Raw genomic sequence first — 26154 nt, 5'->3', positions numbered from 1 at the left:
CTTCAGAAGCAGGCAAGGCCAAGCTCTCCAGCAGCCTCACGGAGATGAAGTGAGCACGGAACAGATCAAGCCAGCCCACAGAATAAGCCAAACAAAAATAAAGCAAATTTGAGTCCTGTCATTTCGGCTTGTCTTCATCTCTAAGAACCTGAAGAAGGTTCCACGGCTTCAAGATCTACCCTGTCCTCCCCCCACAACGTTTAAGGCCCTTGGTTCCAACCACGTCAGGCAGCAAATTCTCACCGCAGGATCGGCTTGTGTTACTCGCCCTAGTAACACATTTTCAGGGTTGCATCCCTGTACCACGTGTGCTGTAAGGACGGAATAGAGTCCAACAGGTAAAAGCGGGAATGACCCAACAGATCTCTTCAGAAAAGCTTCCTGCGTCCATTTATATCTTGGGGGAAGGGAAGAAGTGGGAAATCACCTTACATGTTTCTTTTGGAAACACCCTTATAAAATATGCTTTCTAGATGGTACAGATTACAAATCCAGTTTTAAGGACTAAAACTTGCTTATTTCTTTAGTCTTCCAATTCTGACTTAACACTAAACAATGGTGAATATTTTAGGTTTAAAGCTAAACGAGTCCATGTATGTGTGACTCGGAGCATCTGCCCCCTTTGAGCTGAAGTAAACTCAGCTGCAGGTATTTTATCTTCTGACCAAAGCAACACGCTACACACTTAGAGCTGGAACACTACACTCCCTCCATCAGGTGACAAGTACGGGTACTAAAAGCAGCCTCAGCCTCCAGCTGTCATCCCTAGAGGGTGGGCTGCAAAGGGCACACGTGAGGACGAGTCATTCTGCTAAGAACGAGCCTATCAAACCAAACCAACAGGAGAAGCTGAGTTAGAGATCAGGAGAAAACTTAACATCTGACCATTTAAGAATATACTGAAGACTGAGACAAGTACCAAAATAGGAAACACTGGGTAACCATTATGTGATTAAGAGCACTGCCCTGAGCTAACATTATCTAAGTTACAAACAAGATAATGGGTTAGCACAGGCCTGCTCAGAAGTCAAAAACTACACATGACACGTAACTACACAACTGTAACAAGCAGCTCCCCACAAATAGACTTTTAACTTGAAATGGTTTCTGTGAATTAAACATCTGTAAACACAATAGGGGAACTCATTCAAGGGAGCAGGTTTAACTCTTCAAAGCAAAGAATACTGCATAGAGCACACGTTCACTGCTATAGTTCGGTTTGTAAACCCTGAATTTCAAATATAAGGAAATTCACAGGACAGATACAAGGGGCTAAAACATGTTGGAAGTGCTCAAACTTACACGAGAGATGGAATTTGAAAGAGGCCCTTTTCACCTACCAGAGCAAAAATATAGGTAAGAATGAAGAGAAAGGGGTACTCTATTGATACTGAAATACAAATTGGACCCTTTTTGGAGAGCAACTTAAGCTGTGCTCATTGCAGTTTAAAACGTATCCACACACACTTCTATGTATCTATTGCAGAAATACCTAGAGCCCAAGGATATTGACAGCTGTATTTGTACTACAATAGTACAGAACACTTAGAAACATCTAAAATGTCTCAGAGACAGGTGAATCAATTTGTTATTTCCACACATGCAAATAAGGAAGAACTGATGTTTTGATATGGAAGGATACCTACCACCTACTGCTAAAAAAAAGCTGCAGAATGACTGAAAATTTTGATTTTTAAAAAGTATGTGTAAGTAAGTGAATGAATGGATGTCTTAAATAGAAGTTATTCCTGAGGGTGGGAAAGGAAACAAGATTTCATTTTTATATACAGTGTTTGCGCAATTTATGAGTAGCACTTCTATAATTAAGGTAAAGGAGTGATTGGATGTGAGATTATTAACCTGCTAATTCACTGGAAGTTCAAAAGATGCCGAAAAAACCATTCAGGTCCTGCTGTAGCCTAGCATGGCCAACAAAACCGGCAGGTCTCAAAGGGACAAACCTTATCCTGGGGTTCTTTGTATTTAAAAAGCTCATTTTCTACATAACAAACCCCCTTTCTCTTGTGCATTATCTAGACCATTTAGTAAATATTTTTCTTATGAGTTTCCCTAGGCCTCCACATTCAAACACATTACCAAAAATAACAGGAGATATAGGTATCACATTAGCCCCGAATCACAAGGTTACATCTTTAAACTTCCTAAAATCCTGTTCAAAGACTTCAAACGTTGCCTATAAAGTTCAGGTCCACAACTTTGCGAAGTGGAAAGAGTCACATCTTCCTTTCATTTCTTAGACTGGCAACACGCCTTTCATTCTTTTGCAAAGGACTCAACTTGATTTCTCAATGTGACTCTCCAAATAAATTTATTCAATAGGGGTGTTAATCACAACGTAAAGGAAAGTAGAACACTGATTATACATAAAATCCCCGCATCCAAAAATCTTTAGAAAATGCATATAAGAAACAACTTCGCAAGCGTGCAGGTTTTAAATGGTAACCAACTTACGAGCACAATTTTAAAGTTACAGGAAGTACACCCTGTGTGTCTCTAACGCACTTAACGTTAAACACTGTTAGTATAATATTTTCCAGGCTAGAATGCACTTTCCACTTGCCCTAATAAACCGAAGCCCAGATGGGAAATGTAACCAGAACTAAGTAAACATAATATAGACAGCAGAGCCAGAAGGTGGGCTAATGAACTGGGATGACTTCACAAGCAATAAGGCATTCTAAAAAAATGTTTCAACAAACATAAGGGTATAAAAAGTTAGGTATTTGGAGGATGTAAACTGCAACTACAGATCAGAGGAGGAAAGGGATTTCTTTGTGGATGCAATGGAGAGCGTAAGATGAGATAACGCGCCTCATGCTGCAGCCGCCTTAAAACATGCAAACTTTGTTCTGGACGACAATCGACCATCAAAAACCAGAAACTCACTAGCGTGCTGCATAGCCCAAGATTAGGGGTCCAACCCAATGCCTAGGTAAAAAATGGACAAAAACAGGAAGAGCCACACACGCCGTGATTTCATTTTTTTCTCAACACCCACACAAAACAGTAGTTTCTGACAAGAATGTTCTTGGCAAAAAAAATAAGTTCCAGTAAGGTTTTTCCCTTGAAGAAAAAGGCAGCTCTATATGCAGATTACGAGGCAAAATACCAAACAATTTTTTTAAGGCCCAAATTTACAGCCCTCATATTTTGAGAACATCTAAACAACGTTTTTTGGGGGGGGGAGATCAAAGAAAAGATGACTGGAAACACTGTTCCTGTCTGGAATGCTTATTTCATGCTGTACCTGAAAATAAAATCCAACGTGGGCAGCTTACCTTGGCACTGGAAGCCTTGTTTCCCAAACCCCCTGAAAAACAAACAAGAAGATTTCTTAACATATTTTGTGTTGGATACCATATCTTAAGCCAGTTATGTAACAAAGCTTTCTAGTTAAAGGTTTGTACATGAAACCCAATGATGTGACAGGAAAACATGCCTAAACAGCTCAGAGCACTGGGTCAATGCAACTTTAAGAAGATCTGACCTCCAAAGGCTCCCTAAGCTGTCTCAATGTATTCAAGTTTTTTTTTTTTACACTGTTATCAATACTTCAATTTCAAGGCAAGAACATGACTATGAAGTTGTCGGCTACAATATTCAGGGAACAAGGAGAACCTGACCTTACGGTTAAAAAAAAGCTGAATTTGGTCCCTAAAGACCAACTGAAAATTGTTTCTCCCTAAAGACAACAAGCAGCTTCATCATTTGTTGTGAATGTAAATATTTGTCTAGATATCGCCAAGCAGCGCCACTCTTAACATTAAACTTTGGCTTAAAGGAGCCACATTTTACAAACTATCATCCCTATTTTTCGCATGTGAGATTATGATCTAATTTTACCTAGAACCAAGGGCATTCAAAGCACATTCAGGAACTATTTTGTTCTTGTAAATTACTTTAGAGAATTTACTTTCTAAGCAGAAAACCCTGATGTGGACGTTAAATTGCAAACACCATTCCAACTAGGATGAACTACATTAAAATTCTCAGAAGGTTATGAGTCATAATCTCTCACTTTACATAGCATTTTAAGTTTACAAAGCACTTCACATATCTTTATAATTAACTCAGTCATCCCCACCCAGAAAATAATTAAACGCACTTAGTTTTAAAATATCAGTGCTTTAATATTTAAATGACTTGCAAATCAAGGACCCAGAAAAGAAAACTGAAAAATTAAAACCACTGCTCAACAAAGCTGGGGAATATTTTCCTGGAACTTCCAAGGGGTTGCTTTACAGCTAAGCAGAGAACTGTTTCGGGGATTACTCCGGGAGAAAGAGGCCAGGGAGATCTTTATTTTCCACTCACATTACACCTGGTGACCTGACATGCCACGTCAGTTCACCAGGGGCTAGCAATTGATAGTGGAAAGTCTTCAGCGAGCCTGGATATACATGTTGCAAGTCCCTTTTCTACCTTACCTACTTCCTGCAAAAGCGATCAGTAGTCTAGCTGTTCCCTCTTAATGGAATTTCACAGCTGATACACGAGGCTGAAGACCTCCCCTTAACTAAATGCAATCTCCTCTCTGCCCTAATACTCCAAGAACTTAAATAGTCTTATCTACAACTACCTATGTGCTCCCTGGAGCACAACTGCTTCATACGCTGACTACACGTTGGAAACCATTCACGGAGGTAGCTGTGCTTTTGGTAAGTGTACTGTTGAGCTGATTTCTAAGACAATTAAGCACCTCATTAGCACCACGTGGGTGGGGCTCTCCTGGCGATGACCTTCCCAGGTGTGATGGATTCAGATAACACCAAAGTTAAACACCTATTGATTAGCGCCATGTTTGTGGGCCTCGCCCTTAGAGACGATTTTCCCAGGTGTGATGGATTCAGATAAAGCCACACATAAAGGAAAAGTTAAACACTTATTGATTAGCACCATGTTTGTGGGCCTCGCCCTTAGAGATGATTTTCCCCAGCTGTGATGCATCCAGGTAGCGTTCTCCAGAGGGCCTCAACAAGATCCACATGCCAGCTGGCTGGTGGCAGGGCGCGCTCTGTGCTATGAACCTGGTGCCATTCCCCAGCCTGGCGGGGCGGGGGGGGAGGGGCAGGAGTTACGGAACCCTAGACATGTCTGACTTGGGGCGGGTGTCCTACATCCAAGAACAAGAAGTAGAAGAGGCAGAGTGGCTAGCAACCTAATTGGAAAGACCTACTGCTCCTCCAACTGGAGCATTTGGACTACCTTTAGTTTCCGCTTTCTCAAATGAAAGAATTGAGGAGGAATCACTGACCTTTATGAAAAGGTCAGTTAATAAAAAGCACAGCTCTCTCACGGGAAGAAAGCACATACACGATTTCCTCTAGTTTCACAGGGTTCAGAGAACCCGTCTCTAAAGCCCACCACTTACCATTCCCCGTAAACCCCCGGGGACCCCCGAGTTAATTTCTGCGTTCATTGAAAGTTACCAGAACTCTGACACCTTCAGCCCTGCTAGCGTTTTTCTTACGGGCTCTGTCCTCACGCGCCGGGTTTTACCGGCCTGACCCCGTGCTGACGCGGGTTATTTTAAAGGACTCCATCTGCCCTTCTACCGTTTACCCGCTCCCTTTAGCTCCCCCCACCCTGCACGCTCTTAACAGTTGGTCGCCTGTCCGCTCTCCCCGGGCTCACGCAAGGAAGCCAGAGTCACTCCGTAGCCAACAGGTACGAGTTGCAGCGGGCAGGACCCAAGGCTGCAACGGAGCCGGAGCCCGAGCCCGAGGAAAAAGGCCGCGTCCACACCCGCGAGGCGCCCGGCCCCGCTCGCCCCCAACCCGGGCCGCGCCGCACAGCCGCCGCCTGCCGCCTCCCAGACTCTTCCCTGGGGACCCGCCCTCCGACTCTCCGCGGCGCTCGGCCCTGACCCGCGGAGACTCCCGGTCTGTTCCTGGGACGCCGGGGAAGGCTGGGGGGCCTCTGTGTCGCCCCCTGCCGCGGCGGGGGGCGGCCGGCCGGCGACTCCCGGCAGTCCCGCCCGCGTGCGTCCTGCCCGGCGCGCGCGTAGCGTCCCAGGCGAGTTGGGACTCCCAGCGGCTCCCCAAGTTCCCCGGGAGAGGCGGCCAAGACTGGGGAGGACCGGCCCCGCGCCCCGCCGCGCGCACCCACCAGATAAAGTCGGTGCAGTGGCTGCAGAAGGTGGGCTGCTTGAAGAAGCGGGCGATGAAGCGGTGGTCCTTCACCTCGTGCACGTTCTTCTGTCTTAGCGCCCCTTTGCGGGCGAAGCGGTTGGCCACGTCCTGAGGCGCCGCCGAGTCGTTGGCCGGGAAGACGTCAGCCATGGTCCCCCCACCGCCTGCTACCTCCGCCGGGAGCGGGGGGCGCGGGCGGCGGCCGAGGCGCGGCAGGAGTCGGGCCCGAGCGGAGCCGCGCCGGAGCGGAGCCGCGGGCGCGCTGCTGGCCCCTCGCGCACTGACAGCGGCGCCAGCGCTGGCGCTTCCGACTCGGGCGGCGGAGGCGGCCCGCCCACCGCGCATGCTCCGAGCGCGGCCCGGGCGGGCGGGGGCGGGGGTGCGCCGGCGCTGGAGGAGTCGACGCCCCCGCGTTTTTCGCGCCTCCGGGGAAACAGAGGGGGCGCCCGGGCCTGGCAGCTAAAGGACGCCGCGGAAGCGGGCCCGTTCTCCGCCGCCACCGCCTCCTCCTTCTCCCAGCCTTCCTCCCCCTGGGCCGCCCGCTCCGCTCCGTCCACCGCACACGCCGTCCAGCTTGTCGTCGTCGTAGTCGCCGTCTTCCTCCTCGCAGACTCCGCTCGCCGCGCTCAGACGCTCACTTACCTCTCCCGCTTCCAAGACCCACCGTGTTTCCGGCCCAAGAGCCCAGCTTTTATAAGCTTGCATCAATTTGAGGTTTCACCTGGCTCCAATATCCAACCCCCGCCCCTCCCGGGCCACCACGCTGTTTATTATACACGGCAGGAGAAAAGGAGCTACTTTCAATTAAGGAACACGGGCCCTTTCACATGCTTCCAATTGAATTGTGCTTCACCTGCGTCTTGTATAGACGTCTAATTTGGATGTTAGGACGGTTAAAGGACTCGTCCTGGTTGTTTATCCCGTTACTCACTGACTACCACAGTTAAATCATGGATGATCAGGCTTTCTTGATTTTACAAGTCCAGAACCTTAATTTAGAAATCATTTTGCATCCTAGGCTAACAACTGCCTTACTGGCAGGTGCAGAGCGCAGCCAGTACATTTGTAAATTACCAAGTAAAACTGCTTGTGAAAGGGTGGCTGGCATGGGTCTTCGAGGACGCACGTGGGGTTGTACCAACTAATCACTTGCTGAATATTCATTAGTTCTGCCTGGAGGATGCTAAAGTACATGAGGGAAACAACGTTTCATTATGGTTTAATTTCATCGTCAGATTCACTAAATTCACAAAACAACTTCATCTACTGAAGATAGCGAGAAAGGGAACATGTTTAATCCTTCGAGAGGTTTAAAAAAGCAAGAAAGCTTTCCTAAGATCTATACTATCTTAGAGCATATCACATAGACCAAATAGGGCTACCATTTTTTAAGATTGCCCAGTTGAACGCATGATGATAGGAATGTCTTTTATGTTTTGACACGTGTTAGTTATTGACCCGCCCTTAATGGGGCATGCACTTTGCTGGCTCACTTGCAATCTCTCCCGCCAATGTACTTGGAGCTTAAAGAGATTGCACCTGCTTGCTATCCTGGTCAGAAATTTTGCCAGTAGTGGTGGCCCCCTCCAGTCCAAGGGGGCAAAATAAAAGGAATGAAAAGCAGGGGATGTCGGGAATATTGAGCAAATTCTCTGCAAAACACCATAAGCGTCTCACACCATGGTTGTTGATGGCTTAATACTTGTAAATCACATGGAACACGGTAGAAAGAAACAGATTCTTGCCTCACAGCCGTCTCTGCATCTAAGACCAAGGTCCTCACACCTTTTATGAAGACAAGCTTCCTTCTGTTTCCCTGAAACCTTGATATAAGGACAGAAGAAAAATATGGGAGAGCTGGAGGGAGGAGTTGCAGATGGAGTGATCTCTGAGCACAGTGACAGGCAAGATGAGCTAAGAATCAAGTGGACCTTGGCAGCAGCCTGGCCATCACCTGTGTGCGAGTGGAACCACTGATCTCAGCAGTGGGGAGACCAGAGAGAGACAATATCTCTCTTCTTTCTGGTTGTGGCTTTGCTCTCTTGCCTCAGTGCTTACTGTCGTTCCTTATGGGCAAGGCGAGAACTCACTGGAAGTTTGTTGTTTGATGGCTGGGCTGAGCGTGAGTACCCTATTGCCTACAGATGGGCTCACTTGTGGGGCAGGGCGTGGGGTTACACCTGGGGCGGGGAATCCTCGCGCAGTGGAACACCACCCCCGGCAAGGACAGATGAGAGTGTGGGCCACAAGTGGCCCTGAAACCGAGCCAGACCCTGGGCACTCCTGGGCACAAAAGCCTTTCTGTGTCCCCCACTTCTCAATTACAGGAAATAGGCTTCATTCAGCCTCTAGGACCTTCCCTGAGTTCCAACGGGCAGGTTCAAACAGTTACTAATCAGGGAGGGGAGGGGGATGCAGAGACCAGGGAGGAGCGGTCAGGAAACAATAGTGCAGCCTTGGCGCAGGGCGTTGGTCCCCCCCCCAAAGGATACACACATAATATCTCTGAGCTGTTTTGCAGATACTGAAACCCCCTCCAGGTGGGAGAAGTTAACTGCACGCTGCCCACAAGCACGGAGACCCCAGACCTGGTGGACCCAGAAGGCTGGTGATGCTGACTCCTGGTTACCTCCCCACCAACCAGTCAGAAGAAGGTCCACGAGCTGACCACGGCTCTTTGAACCATTACTAGAAAACTCCTCAGTACCCCCTCCAGGTTGGGATACACAGTTTTGAGGGCATGAGCCCGCTGTGCCCCCCTTTGCCTGGGAAAATAAAACTATCCTTTTCTGCTTCACCCAAAACCCTGTCTCCGAGATTTAATTTGGCGTCCGAGTACAGAGGCCAGATTCAGCTTCAGCCCCGGCAGCCCACCTGAGAAGGATCTCCATGGTGACACTAAAATGGAGGGGATTCCAGAAAGGGGAACCCCTGGGGAGGTGGAGTGGTCAGTGAGACATGGACGTTAGCAATGATTTTAGAGTCTGCTGTTTCCTGGGGAAAGTGCAGGAGAGCAGATATGGTAGACTGAACACACCGTTTGTGAGAGCCCTCCTCTGTAACCCCTGACCTTGAGGAGGAAGCCCAACACTCTTTGCAGAGGTGCTGCCTGGAGCAGACTTTAGGAAAACCTCAAAGCGAAATACCATCGATCCCTAATTAGATACACTGTATTAGAAGAAGCCCATAATTCCCTGGTAAGGGAAAGCAGGATGTAAAACGATATTCAGAGACGCCATTTTTTAAAATGTATGTACACCCACATCTATATGATATAAATATGCTTGTGCAGTTACACACAGGTGTATACAAAGATATACATGGCAAAATGTTCATTTAAGTGACTATCTCTGGATGGTGGGAATATAAACGCTTTTCTGTGCAGGAAGAGAAGCCTTTGGCCTAGGGTTTACATTTTGAAAGGGCATTGGAAACCGTAATTTCTAATGTTGTCACCAAAAGGAGGTATTTGTTATTTTTAACACAAAAGGTTTTATTGCCAGAAATTCACTGTTGTTGCATGGAGTAGAGATGGTACTAATTTGCATGTGAAATGCTCGGGAAGTGTTTTCACCCGCTGACCCTCACCTCCTCCTTAGCCCCAATCCACAACTAGAAGTTAAATTCCTGAGCGGACTGCCCAAGGAAGCTTCTAGGGGTCCAAGGGTTCTGCTTCCTCCACAAAGTGTTTTTCCTCCACTTTCTCCCAGCTTTTCTCTAGTAACCATGGCACACACCAGATGGAGGATGCAGAAAACCTGGGTTCGAGTCCGAGCTTCAGCACTAACTGATTTGTGTAATTTGGATAAATTAACTTCTCAATTCTCTCTCTCTCCACCTGAAAATGGAGATATTGATAACAACCCTAGGATTTTCTTAAGCATTTAACCCGACGATACATATATATAAATGTATATAAATATAAATAAAACCAGATGGTGGGTGGTAAATCCTAAAGCCTCCTACAAATGCAAGGTAGGACGGTGGGTCTCAGCTTTACCAAGCATGCATTTCGGAGAAAGTGAACGGTGAGACCCACCCCCCACCTTTGGGGCCCATGATTCCTCCAGAAGTGACAGATGCCGTGCCCTCCACTCCCAGTGGCTGTGACTTAGGAAGCAAAAGATGACCCACGGAAGGAGTACCAAAAATGTAAGCTGGCGTTCATGTTTTAAACCTGCTGCATTTCCCCCCACCTTCACCCTTAAAGTGCTTTTTATGAAAGGCCTGGATTCTTTGAAAAAACTAGTTGCAAGAGGACCCAAGCAGCTCTCATAGTCTTCCATTCACCTAGAATTTAACGGGAATGGGAGCAGGTACTTAGTTGCTTCCCTGAACCTGCCTGGGGGACGTATCAGCCCATGGAAGTGACAAAACTACGAATCCCATGTACCTGTCCCCCAGTTCCAACAATTATCAATTCATGATGAATCATGTTTCATCTGTCCCCTGCCTTATCTCTCGATCTCTAGATAATATCAATAAAAGCTTAAAACAAGGCAAAACATGCCAAAGTATCAACTCCAGGAGGAGACTGGGGGGGGGGTAGTTCTGTTCAGTATTTGTTGGTTTCACAGATATTCACATAGCAAAACTCACCCAACTGTAGACTTTCAATATGCATGCAGGGACTTCCCTGGCGGTTCAGTGGTTAGGACTCCTCACTTCCACTGCAGGGGGCACAGGTTCGTTCCCTGGTCGGGGAACTAAGATCCCACAAGCCGTGTGGCACTCGGTCAAAAACTAAAATAAATCAATATGCGTACAGTTAACTTACATCAATCCTGTACTCAACAAAACTGTAAACATGTTTAAAGCTAAATAGCCAAGTCCACTAGTCCAAATAAACACGTGAACTGGAAGACGAGGGGAAGAACCCGCGGGCCCTCCCACAGGGCTTGCAGCTGCCTTTCACCGGAGGCTAAGGCAAGCCTGCTCTGTCCAGTAGGTGTGAGGGTCAAGTTTAGTTCCAGCCCCAAAGCACTCAGGGGCTCCATGTGTGTGTGGGGTGCTTCCAACCAGACTGTTCAAGCCCTCTGTTTTCTGCTTCCCCCCGCCCGCCACATTCACTCGGAACCCTGCACGTTCCGAGTACGCTCTCAGAAACCACCCGCCCCCAAAGGCATCCCCTCCTCTGCCCCCAGCTACAGGGACTTTTACTCCTCCTCTCCTGTACTATTGTTTTTGTACTCTTTATTATACATCACTTTCAACATAAACCTCCCTCTATCTTTCCCTTCAGGGTAAGGCCTTCCATCCTCCTTCTAGGATTTTGCATCAGAGAAAGTCTAGGAACCGCCTGTTTTAAAAAGGGTATTTTGGGGTAGAAGTGAGCATCCGGGTGGCTGAGCAGAGGGAGAGCGCTGGCAATTACGAGGCTCAATGCCTTTGTTTAACAATGAATGCTGGGTCCTGGAACGTTAATATCTTGCGTTTACTATATATATATATATATACACACATATATACATAGTATGCTATATATATATATATCTGCCTTTGCGTAATTTACATTCTCTTTGGTGATTTGAGTGGGAGAGGGAAATTTGTGGACACTTCTACCCGGGAAAATTTAACTCATCCACACTCTCACTTCTATTTATTTTTTATTTTTTTTTTTTTGCGTTACGCAGGCCTCTCACTGTTGTGGCCTCTCCCGCTGTGGAGCACAGGCTCCGGACGCGCAGGCTCAGCGGCCATGGCTCACAGGCCCAGCTGCTCCGTGGCATGTGGGATCTTCCCGGACCCGGGCACAAACCCGTATCCCCTGTATCGGCAGGCGGACTCCCAACCACTGCACCACCAGGGAAGCCCTCACTTCTATTTTGATGATAGCTCTCATTTAACGCACAGGCATGACCACCTTCAAAACTTTGATCTTGTTTCAGTCTGGATGTTTCCTGCTGTACGCAGTCATGGAGTAAAAATAGCACATCTCCCACCAATCGACATAGGGCAAAGATTCCAGGAAAACCTGGAGAAGCTGCTCAGAAGGTATGTCCCACGAGGTTTACCTAGGTAAATCAGTAAGCGACGTGGCATCCCAACGTCCCCTTGGGAGGAGCTGTTTCCCAAGAGTCAGTGCAGCGATGACAGCCTGGTTCTTCTGAACGCACACTTAATTTTTCTGGCAAACTCTACAATCTGCAATTGTTTCTGTAGTTGGCGTGGCCTTAGAACTAGAATGGTGACACCTCCCAAAGCCTTGGAATCCTTTCAAATGTCATTCAAGTTTCTATGCGAGATATAACTCTAACAAGAAAGAATAGAAAAAGCATTCAGAAACACTGTTTATAAATATGCATTGAGCACTTATGCTCAAGCACTGTTATAGGATATTGGGGATAAACAGTGAACGGAACAACAGTTTCAGTGGAGAGGTGGGAGTGTGTCAAAGCTTGCTTGGAGGGCCTTTAAAGAGGGGAGGGGACTTCCCTGGCGGTCCAGTGGTTAAGACTCTGTGCTTAATTGGTTAAGAGAGCAGGGGGCGTGGGTTCGATCTCTGGTGGGGCACTAACATCCCGCCAAAAAAAAAAAGTCTGGGGTGGGGGGGAAGAAACTGAAGTCAGAGATTAAGGGGTACTGTTGCAAGCAAACGTTTTTAAAGAATGGAGGGTGGTCACTGAAATCTAAATACATTTTTTTATAGGAAGATAACCTCATGTTTTTATGATCATGGGAATGACCCTGGAGAGGGAATAGTAAACAGGTATGTCAAATAATTATGTTGACTAAATACGGTTGATAGGTATTGGGGGAAAAAACCTTTTCCTCTAACCTCTTAGGTTGAGTGATGGGGGCATGTGAATTAAACTGACAAAAGAAATTAAGAGGAGAAAAGGCCAATTTTTTCCCCACGTACACAGAAGCAAAGAGATAAATGTTACTTAAAGGGGTGGTTAGAATTTGAGGCTCATATTCCGTCTTAATAGGAGAAGAGAAGGGGACCAAAGGGCACTTATGTAAGGTCAAAGATAAATGGGGGGCTTCCCTGGTGGCGCAGTGGTTGAGAGTCCGCCTGCCGATGCAGGGTACACGGGTTCGTGCCCCGGTCCGGGAAGATCCCACATGCCGCGGAGCGGCTGGGCCCGTGAGCCATGGCTGCTGAGCCTGCGCGTCTGGAGCCTGTCCTCCGCAACGGGAGAGGCCACAACAGTGAGAGGCCCGCGTACCACAAAAAAAAAAAAAAAAAAAAAAAAGATAAATGGGCCCTTAGGAAAATAGATGGGAAATACGGTGTTTTTGTGACAAGGTCTGTTTAGGTGATCTCTTACCCCACTGATTCCATCTCCAGTGATAAAAGTTGTGAAACTCCCAGGGAGGGGATTTATGATAGTTGAGTCCTTTTGCAAGGATCTGCTTTTAGGTAGATAAGGAAGTTCAGAGAAAAAGCCTCTTCCTGCATCTGTGATTCTCAGATGACTTCAGCTCAAAATAATTTGAATGCCACAGTGGTGTGTTCTATATTTTGGAGTCTGTGGCAGCGTGTCTATTAAAAACAGCCCAATTCCACAGGCATTTAGAGGAAAAGTCATTCTTGGTGTCACAGTTCCAGATTTCTTCTCTTTTGGAATGTCTGGCAATGACCTTGGCTAAGTGAAATGGTCACCTCAAATTGTAGGTCAGTTTCAATGTCTTCTCTTCAGTGGGTAAATGTCCTTCACTTCAGAGAGCTCTAGAATTAGCTCTATCAATGATAAATTAAACCTGCAGTATTTGTATTTTTGAGTTAAGTTTAGAAACTATGTATACTCGTTTTCAAGAAAATTTGGCATATTAGAGGATTTAACAGATTCTAATTGAAAATGTGTAACTGAGTAAGGGATGTGGGCTGTGATTTTAAGTTGAAATCTCACAGACTTTGTAAGCAGCATGAAAACACTTAAGAGAATTTTAAGATTCACCAGGTTTTTTCCTTTCCAGTTTTATTGAGATATAATTGGCACACAGCACTGTATGAGTGTAAGGTGTACAGCATCATGATTTTACTTACACACATGATGAAACGATGACCCCGGTAAGTTCAGGGAACATCCATCATCTCATTTAGCACCATTTTTATGATTTGAATTCCCTAGATTTATAAGACTTACTTAAGTTTTAAGTCTTAATAAGGGGTCCTTTGTTTGCCAGAGAATTGACTGTTTATTATTGTTTATTATCCTCTTCCTCAAAGCATCTCTAAAGTGATTTGTAGGGACTTCCCTGGTGGCACAGTGGAAAAAACTCCATAATCCCCGTGCAGGGGGCCTGGGTTTGATCCCTGGTCAGGGAACTAGAGGCCACATGCCTGTCCCAACTAAGGAGTTTGCATGCCCCAACAAAGGAGCCCGCATGCTGCAACTAAGAAGCCCACATGCTGCAGCTTAGGAGCCCTAGAGCTGCAACTAAGGAGCCCACGAGCCACAATTAAGGAGCCCACCTGCTGCAACTAAGACCCGGCGCAACCAAATAAATAAATAAATATTTTTTTAAGAAGTGATTAGTAATAAAAGAGTACCATTTGTAAACTTAAAAGTTTAAGGAAGAACTATATTTTTAAATCTAACTTCAGTTAATTAAATATGAATGTTAAAAATATATCCTTCTGAATGTTTTTCTGGACAAAAGAATGATAAAAGTGACCCTCAGTGTCATAAAAACTCACATAAACAGCTTTCTGTGTTAATTTTATCTTTGCTGTACAATTTTATCTTATACCCACATTTATACAGGGATTTTTTTCTGTCCTTTTAACAAAGGTCTCAGAACCAGCAGGAAACCCAAGTTTCGTAGCTGGGGTACTGTGTGCACACACACTTCTAAGGGTGCTTGAGTTGCTTTCTTAAAAGTATCAAACACATATTCAGAATGAATTGAACTAAAGTTGTCAAATCTTGATTTATTACCTTTGAAATTGGGTGCTTCTCTTACCGTCTGGGTGTCAGTGACTGAAAAATGGTTTGAGCTAAATATATATATATTTAATATCAATATATATTATTTAAATATATTAACTATATCAATATATTATTAATATAAATAATATAATATATTTAATATAAATATATGATTTAAATATCTATTAAATGTATTGTTAATATAAATACATATATTTAGCTCAAACCATTCATATATATATATAGAGAGAGAGAAATGAAGGTTCAATATTGATAAAACTGGCTTACCAATTGCTCCATAGCCTTAGAAAAAAATTTTTTAGTGGAATTTCAAAGGCGTGAATGCAGAAAGCACACTGTTTGACAAGAGCTGGTCTGTCCCGGAGACAGCTCCAGAGGAGGTCTGCTGAGGTAAAGTCAGATGACGGTATTTCCTGGCTCATTTGGACCAATGAAATAGAAATTTGAAATTTATAAACATTGTCTCTAATAAATACCTCTCGTTGACAGTAAGATAATTTAGCTCTCTATAGCTGACCTAAAATGATTTAATAACTTGTAAAGTTTAACGAGAGAAATGACAATAAAAAAGCATTTAACATTTACCAACATTCCTGACTATGTCCCAGGAATTATTTTAAGTTCTTTACAGGCAACTGTCAACTCCTTCAATCCCCACATCCTCTGAGGGGTATTATCCCCATTCAACCTATGAGGGACAAAGGGGTGCTGAGCTGAGAGGAGGTGAAGTTATGTATCTACTATTGCTCAGGTAGCAACCAGCAGAGTTGAGATGTGAACCCTGGCTGCCCGACCAGCAGCCCATGCCCTACACCCACCCACTAAATGGCTTGCAGTCCATGGCCAGCGCCATCATCATTTTTCATGTCAACTCTTATGGCTACACAAGAGGAATTCTCCCAGGTTGGTCCTCCCAACTGTAGAGTGGGATTTTTTATTTCATTTTTTCCAGTTTAGGAGATCTGGGTGAGGAACCAACGAACGCTGCTGCTGACAATGTAAATATTGAAAGAGTCAGAGAGAAGCCAGTCTTCCATCTAGTGGTGCAGGAATGGCTTTCGGTGACTAAACATGGAGCTTCCTCATGCAGCTCAGAGAAGGAATAAACAAGCAAAACAAATGTTTCAAGGCAGCTGAGTCACCATCTATTTGCTACGTTTTTTTTCTTTTGATAGAATGTGTAATTTAGCTCAGAGCACTTGGACTACAGGAAGATGGTGTAAAGGAACACAAACTCCCATGCTTGATACTTTGTAATTCCACAGTGATATCAGTTTTAACTAAGGATCATCATTTCTTCTGTGCAAGTTAAGAACGGAGACATGCATAAGCTTCTGTGGCTGGGAACTATCCTGTGTTCCATCATTTTCTGTGCTCTCTAACATGGACCCGGGAGGGTGCTTCTCTTATTTGCAATAGTTTAACTTATGGACAGAACATGGTAAAGAAAGGTGATGTTATGGACTCTGACAAAGTTAGCAACAAATGGCAAGTTTGTTTTATGGTTTTTAATTGCTTTTCCTCTGCCATTTCTTAAACACAGACTAGCAAATTCAGTAGAACAGATAAGTCTTAAACTCAACAGTTAGAATCTCAAGTACTATTCATGAGACTGTAGAAAGACTTGAGCCAGATACACCTAGTTTTCTACCATAGATGTAACATGTTGCAAATGAAATCTGCTGTTATTCCTTCTAAGGAGTTAGATGTCTGACCATTAAGACAAAAATTCCTCTGCAACAGTTTCTGTCGGGCTTTGTCTGGATAAAGATAACCAGGCAGGCCTTGGGTAGAGACCACTGGGACGGCTGAGTTTGTCCCCACTTTCCTCTTCTCCAAATCGGTAGTGGCCGGCTCTCCCCTTAGCTAGCAAGTGCTTCCTGTTGCCCTGATCCCTAACTTTTCCGTTTTGCTTCCATATACTCTGGGGATTCACCTTTTCATATTTAGGCTCACCAACCGCAAGCTTCGAAAAATCCTTTCTTGGAAACTTCCTGCTTTGTAGCCTAGCACCTAGCACATTGCAGCTTTGTTCATTCCGCAGCCAATAAATACCCCTGGAGGTCCCACCATGCACAGGCACTGGGGATACAGTGGTTACGAAATAAAGTCCCTTCTCTTACGGGGCTTCCATTCGAGTGGGCTGGGCTAAACTCAACCATCAGAACCCAAAATGGAATCTGTTACCAGCCTTCCATACTTTGACGCAAACCTTTCATCTCTTGTTAACTTCCTCACTTGATCTTATTTGTGTTAAATAAGATCTATGTATTGTCTTTCTGGCTTTTTAGAGAAACCTGCCTGAGCAGGAAAGGGGGAGAAGATTCAGGAGGACAGGAGGCCTGCTTGCCCCTGGCATCATTTCAGTTTTGATGAGGGCCATGGAAGTAAGTCCCACTTTTGGGGCCTGTGAAATGGGAGATTGTCGGGGCGGGGGGGGGGTCAGTCAGCCTCTCTCCTCTTCCCCCCACTTCCTTGTTCCTGCCTCTTCCGGGAGGCTGGTTCTCAGGGAGCACCGGTTTCTGAGGGATGCTGTCCAGCCTCTCTCTTTCTGTGCTCAAGTTTGCAGACTCTAGAACCTGCTCTGCCCATCCCCCATTCTGCTGCCTCCCTGCCCCCATGTCCCTGAGACCCCAAATGTGCCCCAATAGCCCCCAGGGAAGGCACCTTTGTGCCACATCATCTCAAGCATCGTGGCTGGAGTCCACAGCTCAGGGTCTTGATTCTATTTGGACATCTGGCCAGGTCTTTGGAATCAGAGATGAAAGCCAAGGTTCCTGTCTTCAAGGAGCTCAGGGTCGACCTGTTTTTGTCCAATGACTCATGATCTTTCGAAGATGCTCTAACTTCACTTCTGACTGATTTCCCATAAATGGTCTTCCACACTTGAGTTTTAAGTTCTTATGATTCCCAATTCAACCAATTAATCATCTTTAAACAAGTGCTAAGGTGAACTTGAAGAGCCATTACCTGAAGAAATTCTTTATGGAATTAAAAAAAGGATTTAGCAAAAACCATTCACAACATTTTTAATGTTTCTAATTTATCCTCTTATGAAATTGAATTTTCAGATATAGGGTCTCTTTAAAAAGTATACCTAGGGAATTCCCTGATGGTGCAGTGGTTAGGACTCACACCTTCATTGCCAGTCCCTGGGTTTGATCCCTGGTTGGATCCCACAAGCTGCACGGTGCGGCCAAAAAAAATAAAACCAAATAAAAATAAAAAGTATAACTATATCCATTTCTACCTACTCCAGTATCTAGAAAACATTGGATTATTGGGCTAAACTATCAAACACCAACCACTTTTTTTTTAAAGAGCCCTTTGGTGATAGAAAATAGCTTAACAATCACCAGTTTGCCTCGTGTCACTTCATATGAGAAATAAGTAAATATATGTACAGTTGACCCTTGAACAATACAGGCTTGAGCTGCACAGGTCCACTTACACAGATTTTTTTAATGATATTATTTATTTATTTATTTTTGGCTGTGTTGGGTCTTCGTTGCTGCGCACGGGCTTTCTCTAGTTGCAGCGAGTGGGGGCTACTCTTCGTTACGGTGCGCGGGCTTCTCATTGTGGTGGCTTCTCTTGTTGTGGAGCACGGGCTCTAGGCAAGCAGGCTTCAGTAGTTGTGGCACACGGGCTCAGTAGTTGTGGCTCACGGGCTCTAGAGCACAGGCAAAGTAGTTGTGGCTCAGGAGTTTATTTGCTCCGTGGTATGTGGGGGCTTCCCAGACCAGGGCTCAAACCCGTGTCCCCTGCATTGGCAGGTGGATTCTTAACCACTGAGCCACCAAGGAAGCCCTTACACATAGATTTTTTTTTTTAATTAAAATTTTTATTGAAGTATAATTGACTTAAAATATTACATTAGTTTCAGGTGTGCAACATAGTGATTCAGTATTTTTATACAAAAAAATATGGAACGCTTCACGAATTTGCGTGTCATCCTTGCGCAGGGGCCATGCTAATCTTCTCTGTATCGTTCCAATTTTAGTATATGTGCTGCCGAAGCGAGCACTACACATAGATTTTTAAAAATCTTTTTATTGAAGAATAGTTGATTTACAATGCTGTATTAGTTTCAGGTGTACAGCAAAGTGATCCATATATATGTATTATACATATATACGTGTGGGTATATATATATATTCTTTCTCAGATTCTTTCCCAATAAATATAGTACCTATATATCCACTTTACAGATCTTTAAAGGAACTAAGTGTGAGGAAAAGTTTGTGTTCGATTAGGGATCCCAGGATGTGTAGTCAAAAGAACTAGGGTTTGAGTCCTGACTCTATCCAAAGCGTTCCAGCTTCCCGCCCCTGGTGAGTCATCGACCCCTTCCTTTGCTCTTGCAGCAGAGATAGTGGTCTGCAGACTTTTGACTGTGTGGGAGGTAGGTTCCGCACCGCCCACGTTGTTCAAGCGTCAACTGTATTTTCAGGAAGGGCGTGGAGAAGATGGAGAGAGCATCTCTTGTTATTCTCTCCTCGCTGCAGCCAGATTGCCTGGAGGGACATGCAAAACGGACTCCTAGTTATCGGGACAGATTCCACGTGGGCTCCAGCTACAGCTTGGGAGGTGCTGGGATGCTACCCATCCACGCAGAACCAGGCAGGGGCCCGAGTGAGCCAGCCTCTGAGCTCAAAAATCTCCACTGACAGGTGGGGATGCTGGGGCCAGAGGTTTGCAAACAACACAAAGCAGAGTCGGTATGATTTCTCCTGGGGCACCCAGCTAATTACAACCAAAATTGTTTCCCCTCACATTTACAGGAGCAATGCCTCACCTTTCCCCTTCACGCTTGCCGGGTGCCTGTGACATCTAGAACCAAACAGAGCAACTCAGAAGTTAGGACTCACCCCCGAAACCCTGCCATCCGCATTTCCACTTGGTGCTCTTGCTGACAGAGGTGCTTGGGCGTTTACAATAGGTACATCAGCTTGAGGGAAACAGCAACGATATGTTTCCGGTGGATCTGGGCCAAGGGGGTGAGTTTTTCAAAAACACTCTCTGCTCTTGCCCCCTCTTTTGCAGGGGCTGTTTTTTGCTTTTATTGAACTAGTTTCTGTTTTTTAAAAGAAGGCTCGGTTAGATACGTGGTCAAAGACAAATAGTAGAAAAGTGTTTTCTCCCCGCTGCCCCCTCCCTTCCTGTTCCCCACGGGTAACCTCTGTATGTACTTGCCTTTTAAAGGAAAATATTCGTGTTGCACAACCCAGTGTCTGGATCCATGTTTTTAAAAAGTGAAAGACAAATGCTTCCGAGGAGCTGCCACCACTGCTATAGCCCACGCTCTTCTCTCTTTGAAAATATCAGCCATTGGTTCCACCAGACGTTTGGAATGAAAAGATTAACCAGTATTGCAGCTTAGGATACCTTTTTCTAACTACCTCAGATCGTGTCTTTTCACATTCGCTCAGCCTTGGGAGAGATCAATATGTGTTTGTTGATCAAATAGGTTATTTTTGGTTCACTAAAGAGCCAATTAATGAGAAAATAAATAAGCATTTAGCCATCACTCTTGGCTTCTTTCACCACCTAAAATATGTTCTGGGGTAGCTTTCCACAAATGAAAGAATCTCACTGCATGATCAGAAATGTAACTGGTCCAGAGAGAGGGAGAGAGAGAGAGAGACAGAGCTGAGGCTTGTTCTTGGAAAGGCCACCAGTGGATTCATTCCAGAGTTTATTACTGTTTTATTACTGCTAATAATCCAAGTAAGGGCCAAAACCCTCTTTTACTTCTTATGAAAAAGATTGGAGCAATAGCAGAAAATGCCCGTGTCTGTTAGAAACTCCACCAATGTCAAGTTGCTCTGAAAGTTGCTATTCTTTTATCGGTTGTCTGAGAGATTCTATAAATGGAGCACGTGGCTGCTGGACCCCATCACTCTGCCTGCAGGCTGAGCGCCCCCGCGGGTGGGGGGCTGGCTGAGCTCCCGGAAAACCGAGACAGACGGCAAAGCAGTGGGTTCCTCAAGCTCTTCCTTGTGAGGATTTCTACTAGTAGATCAGTGGTACTTGACAGAAAGACAGATCTGGACTTTACAAAAAGCAAGCAGCAGTTCCATGTCTCTTTTGTGACCTTGGACTCAAGTGAGTAATTGACGTTTCTTTAGCCCCTTGATAGCCCTTCACAAACCCTCCAGAAAATAATAGAGAGAAAGAGTGCTTTGGAATCCAACAGATCTAGTAGTTCCCAGGGGCAGTTCACTTAGCTGTGTGACCTTGACCGATTATTTAAACTCTGTGAGCCTCAATTTCCTCTTCTGTAAAATGAGCGTAATAATGTACATCACTACAAAGGCTGCTGGGAGAACTGAGATAATGTAGTTGAGACCCCAAGTCCAGTACTTGGCACATAAGTAGGTGGTCAAGAAATATAAGCTCCCTACTTAAGACATGTATATTGGGAATGGAAGAAAGAAAGGATCATAAAGGAAGAATAAAAAGACAGGAAGGAGAAAGCAAGGACCGTCAGGAGAAAGAGTAAGAACTTAACAGCTTTGTGTCAAGGAGAAAATCGTCCGCGCTCAGCCTCAGCTGGTACGTATTTCTTGGGACCTGCTTATCCCTCCTGAGGTTCAGCCTTTGGCCATTCCGTTCCTCATTAGCACTTTCCCCAGGAAGAAGAAGAGAGAGAGACCGAAGCTCAGATCCGTCAATTTTACAGTTATTGAGTCTTGTCAGGACGGAGCCGGGAGAAGAAAAGACACAGTGAAAATGAAGGCTGGAGCTGTGTGCGTATCTCCTCTCTCTCTTTCTCATTGCTCTTTACGCAGAGGGCTGTGTGGGGAAGTCTGGGTCCTACATCTCCACCTCCCCACTGTCCATTCATTGTTTAACCCTTGTCACCTGTCTTCAATCACACTCCGCTCCCAATCCAGTGCGCTGCTGAGCTTTTGCCCCTGCAGAGCTCATAGTAACCTCCTGGTTGCAAAATCATACAGCATTTTCTTAGTCCGTGAGTGGTACCGGCACGGCTCTTCCTGCAACTAACTACACTCCTAAGTTTCTGGGGAGACCGTAGTCCACCCAAGCCCACTTGCCTCTTCTTCTTCCTTGCCATCCTACTCTGGAGGCGATGCACCCAGCTGAGAGCACATCCCAGACTCCTCAGCAGCTAAAAGCGTCCAGTGAGATGTAAGCAAGATGATGCCCAGGGACGGGCAGCCTGGAAGGTTCTCAGCCAAGTCTTCGGGTAGCTTGAACCCTGACTGTAGCCTCCTTTTCCGCCCAAACTTGGGGGACCTGAGATCATTAAGGAAACATTTTCCTAGGACTTACATGGATTCAGCCCTGATGACACTCTCCCTCGTCCCTAGCCCAGGCGTGGGGTGAGTATCCTGAGTTGTGGGTGAGGCTGCAGCTCCACTCTGGAGGTACCCGACGAGGAAATGGAAAATCCATTTGGGAGAAGAGGGTTTCTGGGTGAAGCCTTGGGAATGACTCTTGGTGTCCTTCCTGGTGGCGGGTGACATATCCAGACCTGCCAGGAGCAGGGCGGGGGAGCGGCCGTGGGAGAACCCCACCCTCAAGCAGCAGAGGTCCGGCTGGAAGGATGGGGAGGACACGCCCAGGCTCCTGCCCTTACCTGGGGAGTCTGAGGAAGGCTGGGAGGGTGGGGAGGCAGCCAGCCAGCCTGAAAGCTCCGCCAGGGCCAGGGTGCTGGCTCTATCGGTGGGGCTGAACGGGGTGGGCGGGGGCGTGGCGATGAGCGTGCTGCGTGTACAGGAGCCAAGTAGGAAGGACGTGCAAAGGTCACCGGGGAGCTCTCGTCATCAGAGCAGGCCACCCGGGCTTCCATGAGTCACTGTGGCATCGTGCGCAGCCCCCGCTGGCTGGGTTTTCTCAGTGACCCAGCTTCCTGATGTTGTGGTCACTCCACTGGCTGACCTGGAAGTTGGCACCAGCTGTTTAATCATCCACAGGAAAGACTGTCTCAACACCTCTACCAGATAATCCGCGGCAGGGCGGGGGCGTATATGTAGGAGCCGGTGAATTCCTGTGAACTGGGGCACATTCTGTTTCTCTTCCGAGCCTCAGTTTCCTCAGCTCTAAAGTGGGAATGATAAAGCAGCTTTGTTGTAACGACCCACTGAGGTCACGTATGTAAAGCAGCAGATCTCAAACTTCATCCCTCTGAAGGGCATTCATCTTGTTAAATTTTTATTAAATTAAAAAATGTCTTAAATTAAAAATAATCTTTTCATATTGTTAAAATACAGGTGACAGGGCCCTACCTCCAGAGTTTCTCACTGAATCGGGCCAGGTAGGGCCTGAGAATTTGCATTTTGAACAAATTCCCGGGTGACGCTTCTACTGCTGTTTGGGGGTCGCACTTCGAGGACCCGCCGCCGGAAAACTCACGGGCTTTTCTGGTGGTTTTAAACGTGGTTTTCACGAGTGCCTTTTCTTCCTCCCGTTCATGCAGTGGGCGTCTGTAACACGAGGCTTAGCCTGATGAATCAGGTTCTGGTGCACATACTGTTCATAACTGCTCCATCCTTCTGATACCATCCTTCTGATATCATCCTAATGTTTGTGCAAAACTTTCACGAGTGTACTTTTACTAGATCTTCAGCAAAACCTCATTTTGCAGATGAAGACACTGAGGTTGAGAGAGCTTCAGTAACTCGGTCAGACTCACGCAGCTGGCCGGTGGCAGGGCCTGGACTCAAACGCGTGTCTCCTGAGCCCAAAGCTGGGGTTCTTTCCACCAGATACGGCTGGCCTCACTTTTTGTTGTTATTACGACCCGATAGGAAGGCAGGTTCCCCCCCCCCCGACCGTTGCCATAGATCTTTAATAGGTGACTGGCTCACTGCCAAGTCCCTAAGTTGAAAGGCTTTGTCACTTCCAGCCCGCGGAGCGCCAGGGTCTGCAGGTGTGGCTGGGTTTTTAGTGTTTGTCTCCGAGGCACGCTTGGTTTTAACCAAGGAATAAGCTAAAGCAGCTCCTTACATGAGAAAGGCTGTCCTGCGTGGACCTTCCTCTCTAACTAGGATGCCCCCTGTCCTGTAGGACCATGTTGGAGCCGATGTGTCAAGGATGAAAAAGTTTGGAACCACAGTCATTCAATAAAACTGCTGAAAAGCACGTGGAAATTACTTTCTATCCAGGGAAAAGGAGAGCCAGCCACTTCCCAGGGATGGGAAGTCCACAGGGCTGGAAGACACGCAGCTGGCTTCATCTGCAGGAGGCTTGGAGCCAAAAAGAAACTCTCACTTCAGTGCAATTAGGGAATCAGAGCTTGGCCAGGAGCAGCAGGGAGGAACGGCTGGGGGAGGGGAAGAGGCCAGCCTCTGGACCGGACAAACCCGTCTGCCTGACTGGGCCCCTCCGCCTGCTGGGAGCCCCGGGCACATCCCCAGCCTCTCTGACTGCACTTGCCTCTGGGGTCTGTCGTGGAATTAACTAGGAAAGGGCGCACAGAGCCGGTTACTGCTCCAGGCACCGACCGTGCTGGGATCACCTTGCAGTGGACGTTTGTATTTGTCTTCTTTTGGTGGCGTTGTTAGTTTGGTTTTTTTCTGTCTTACATCAGAACACTGTCCTTATTTGGAAGTGATATCTCTCCATATAAAAAATACTGTGGTGGAGAGGGGTTATTCAAGGGGGTCGTGTTGCCACCCTCAGGGCAGAGTGGGTGGTCTGCAAATGCCATGGCTGGGCTTCCTGCTGCCTCCCCTCCTGGGCCTCTGTCTTCCTAAAGAATCCACGGGCTCCCTGGTATCCTTCCAGTACATTCCTGGGTGCTCGCATCCGCCAGAGTCACTTGTTGTTACTTGCAGCCTGACCGATACACATCTAGACTAGAATCAGCAGAGCAGCTGTTTCAGGGTACTCTAGACTATAGCCATGTACTAACACAAATCCTAGGGCCAGACTTCGTAGTATGGATGTGACTGTTTTTAGGCAAGGTTCGGCCTTTGTTAACAGCAAAATTAAAGAGGTCCAGTTGGTGATTCAAGAAAAGTGTGCTCTGAGCAATGCCTGTCCTTGGTGGAGGTGGGAGCGGGGGCGGGGGCCACCTCTTCTCCCTTTGCGTGTTGATAACGCAGTTACTCTGACTGCAGGGCTGCCTCACTGGCTGGCAAATCCGTCTGTTTCCCAAAGATGCTGAAAGTAATGAGAAGACAAGAGAGCCATCTTGGCCTCCTAAAATCAAGCCTGCACTTCACAGCAGGATCAGGGAGAGTTACCAGGAAAAACATAGGTCTTTAACTAGGGTTATTCTCACCACTCCCCACTTGCTCGCATCCCTGGCAAGGGCAGGGCAGCATGACACGTCCAGAAGCTCCTTGCTGGGGCAGCTGGAGAAATAACCGAATGGGAGCAGCTGGGAGGGAGTATGGCAGGCAGAAATGGCCAGAGGGGGGCGCTGTTCCCTCGGAGCACGCATTTGGGTGCCTGGCCTGCAGTACCTCTGGCCAGTGAGGGGTGCTCTGTGCAGGGTGCTTCTGAGACACCCCCACCCTGGCCCAGAGCAGTGGTGCCTGGGAGTCAAGGACCATCTCTTGGCGGTGACCAGGGCGTATCGGCAGCCTCTTGGAGCCCAAAGAACAACTTGAAAGATGGGGGCCATCCTGATCGCAGGCTGCAGCCCCAGCCCCTGCCCGGTTGTCTAACGCCACAGAAGTTGGGGGCCTTTATAACCAAGAAGAGGAAGACTGGACCCTCCAGAATCTCTTGAGACTGGATTTTCTGCAGTCACTAGGTAGGGGCCCAAAGCAATTTAAACTTGATTTTGAGACGTAAAGTAACAGGACCCCCAGTGCAGAATCCATGCTTGACATGTAACTTTTTCACTTCACTTTCCAGCCTTCGCCGTAGTCAGTCAATTACAGCCAAGTCAGGCGTGCACGATGATTTTCATCGCAGAAGCCATCTCTGTACGCAGACTCTACAGCAGAGCTGTGTTCCGTGTTTCTGAGCAAACGGAGCTCCATCTCGGCCCGACGCGGGTCTGTAGCCCTGGATTCCCTCTTCCACTCAATCTTTGCTGTCATCTCTTTCTGGCTGCTTGAGACCCCTTCCTTGATTCTTCAACCGACATCACTCCCAGGTGAGGGTGGTCCTCTCTTTTT

The 26154-nt window shown here is 46.6% G+C and overlaps 1 protein-coding gene and 1 non-coding gene across 3 annotated transcripts in view; both read right to left on the bottom strand.

Moving 5' to 3' along the window:
- PRKCA (protein kinase C alpha) overlaps positions 1–6417 on the bottom strand; it is a 360631-nt gene extending 354214 nt beyond the window's left edge. For both annotated transcript variants that reach the window (XM_060135365.1, XM_060135366.1), the window contains exons 1-2: positions 6130–6417; positions 3300–3331 (exon numbers count right to left, since the gene is read on the bottom strand). In XM_060135365.1, coding sequence (XP_059991348.1) covers positions 3300–3331; positions 6130–6302 — 205 coding nt within the window. In that variant the 5' untranslated portion in view covers positions 6303–6417. The remainder of the gene's footprint in view (positions 1–3299; positions 3332–6129) is intronic.
- Positions 6418–18972: 12555 nt separating this feature from the next.
- Positions 18973–19079, bottom strand: LOC132512397 (U6 spliceosomal RNA). The gene has a single exon (XR_009538126.1). It is a non-coding gene; the product is annotated as a U6 spliceosomal RNA (small nuclear RNA).
- Positions 19080–26154: the final 7075 nt, after the last annotated feature.

This window comes from Lagenorhynchus albirostris, chromosome 20 (genome assembly GCF_949774975.1).
Source record: "Lagenorhynchus albirostris chromosome 20, mLagAlb1.1, whole genome shotgun sequence".
NCBI lineage: Eukaryota > Metazoa > Chordata > Mammalia > Artiodactyla > Delphinidae > Lagenorhynchus > Lagenorhynchus albirostris.
This window is presented reverse-complemented; position numbering and strand designations above follow the sequence as displayed.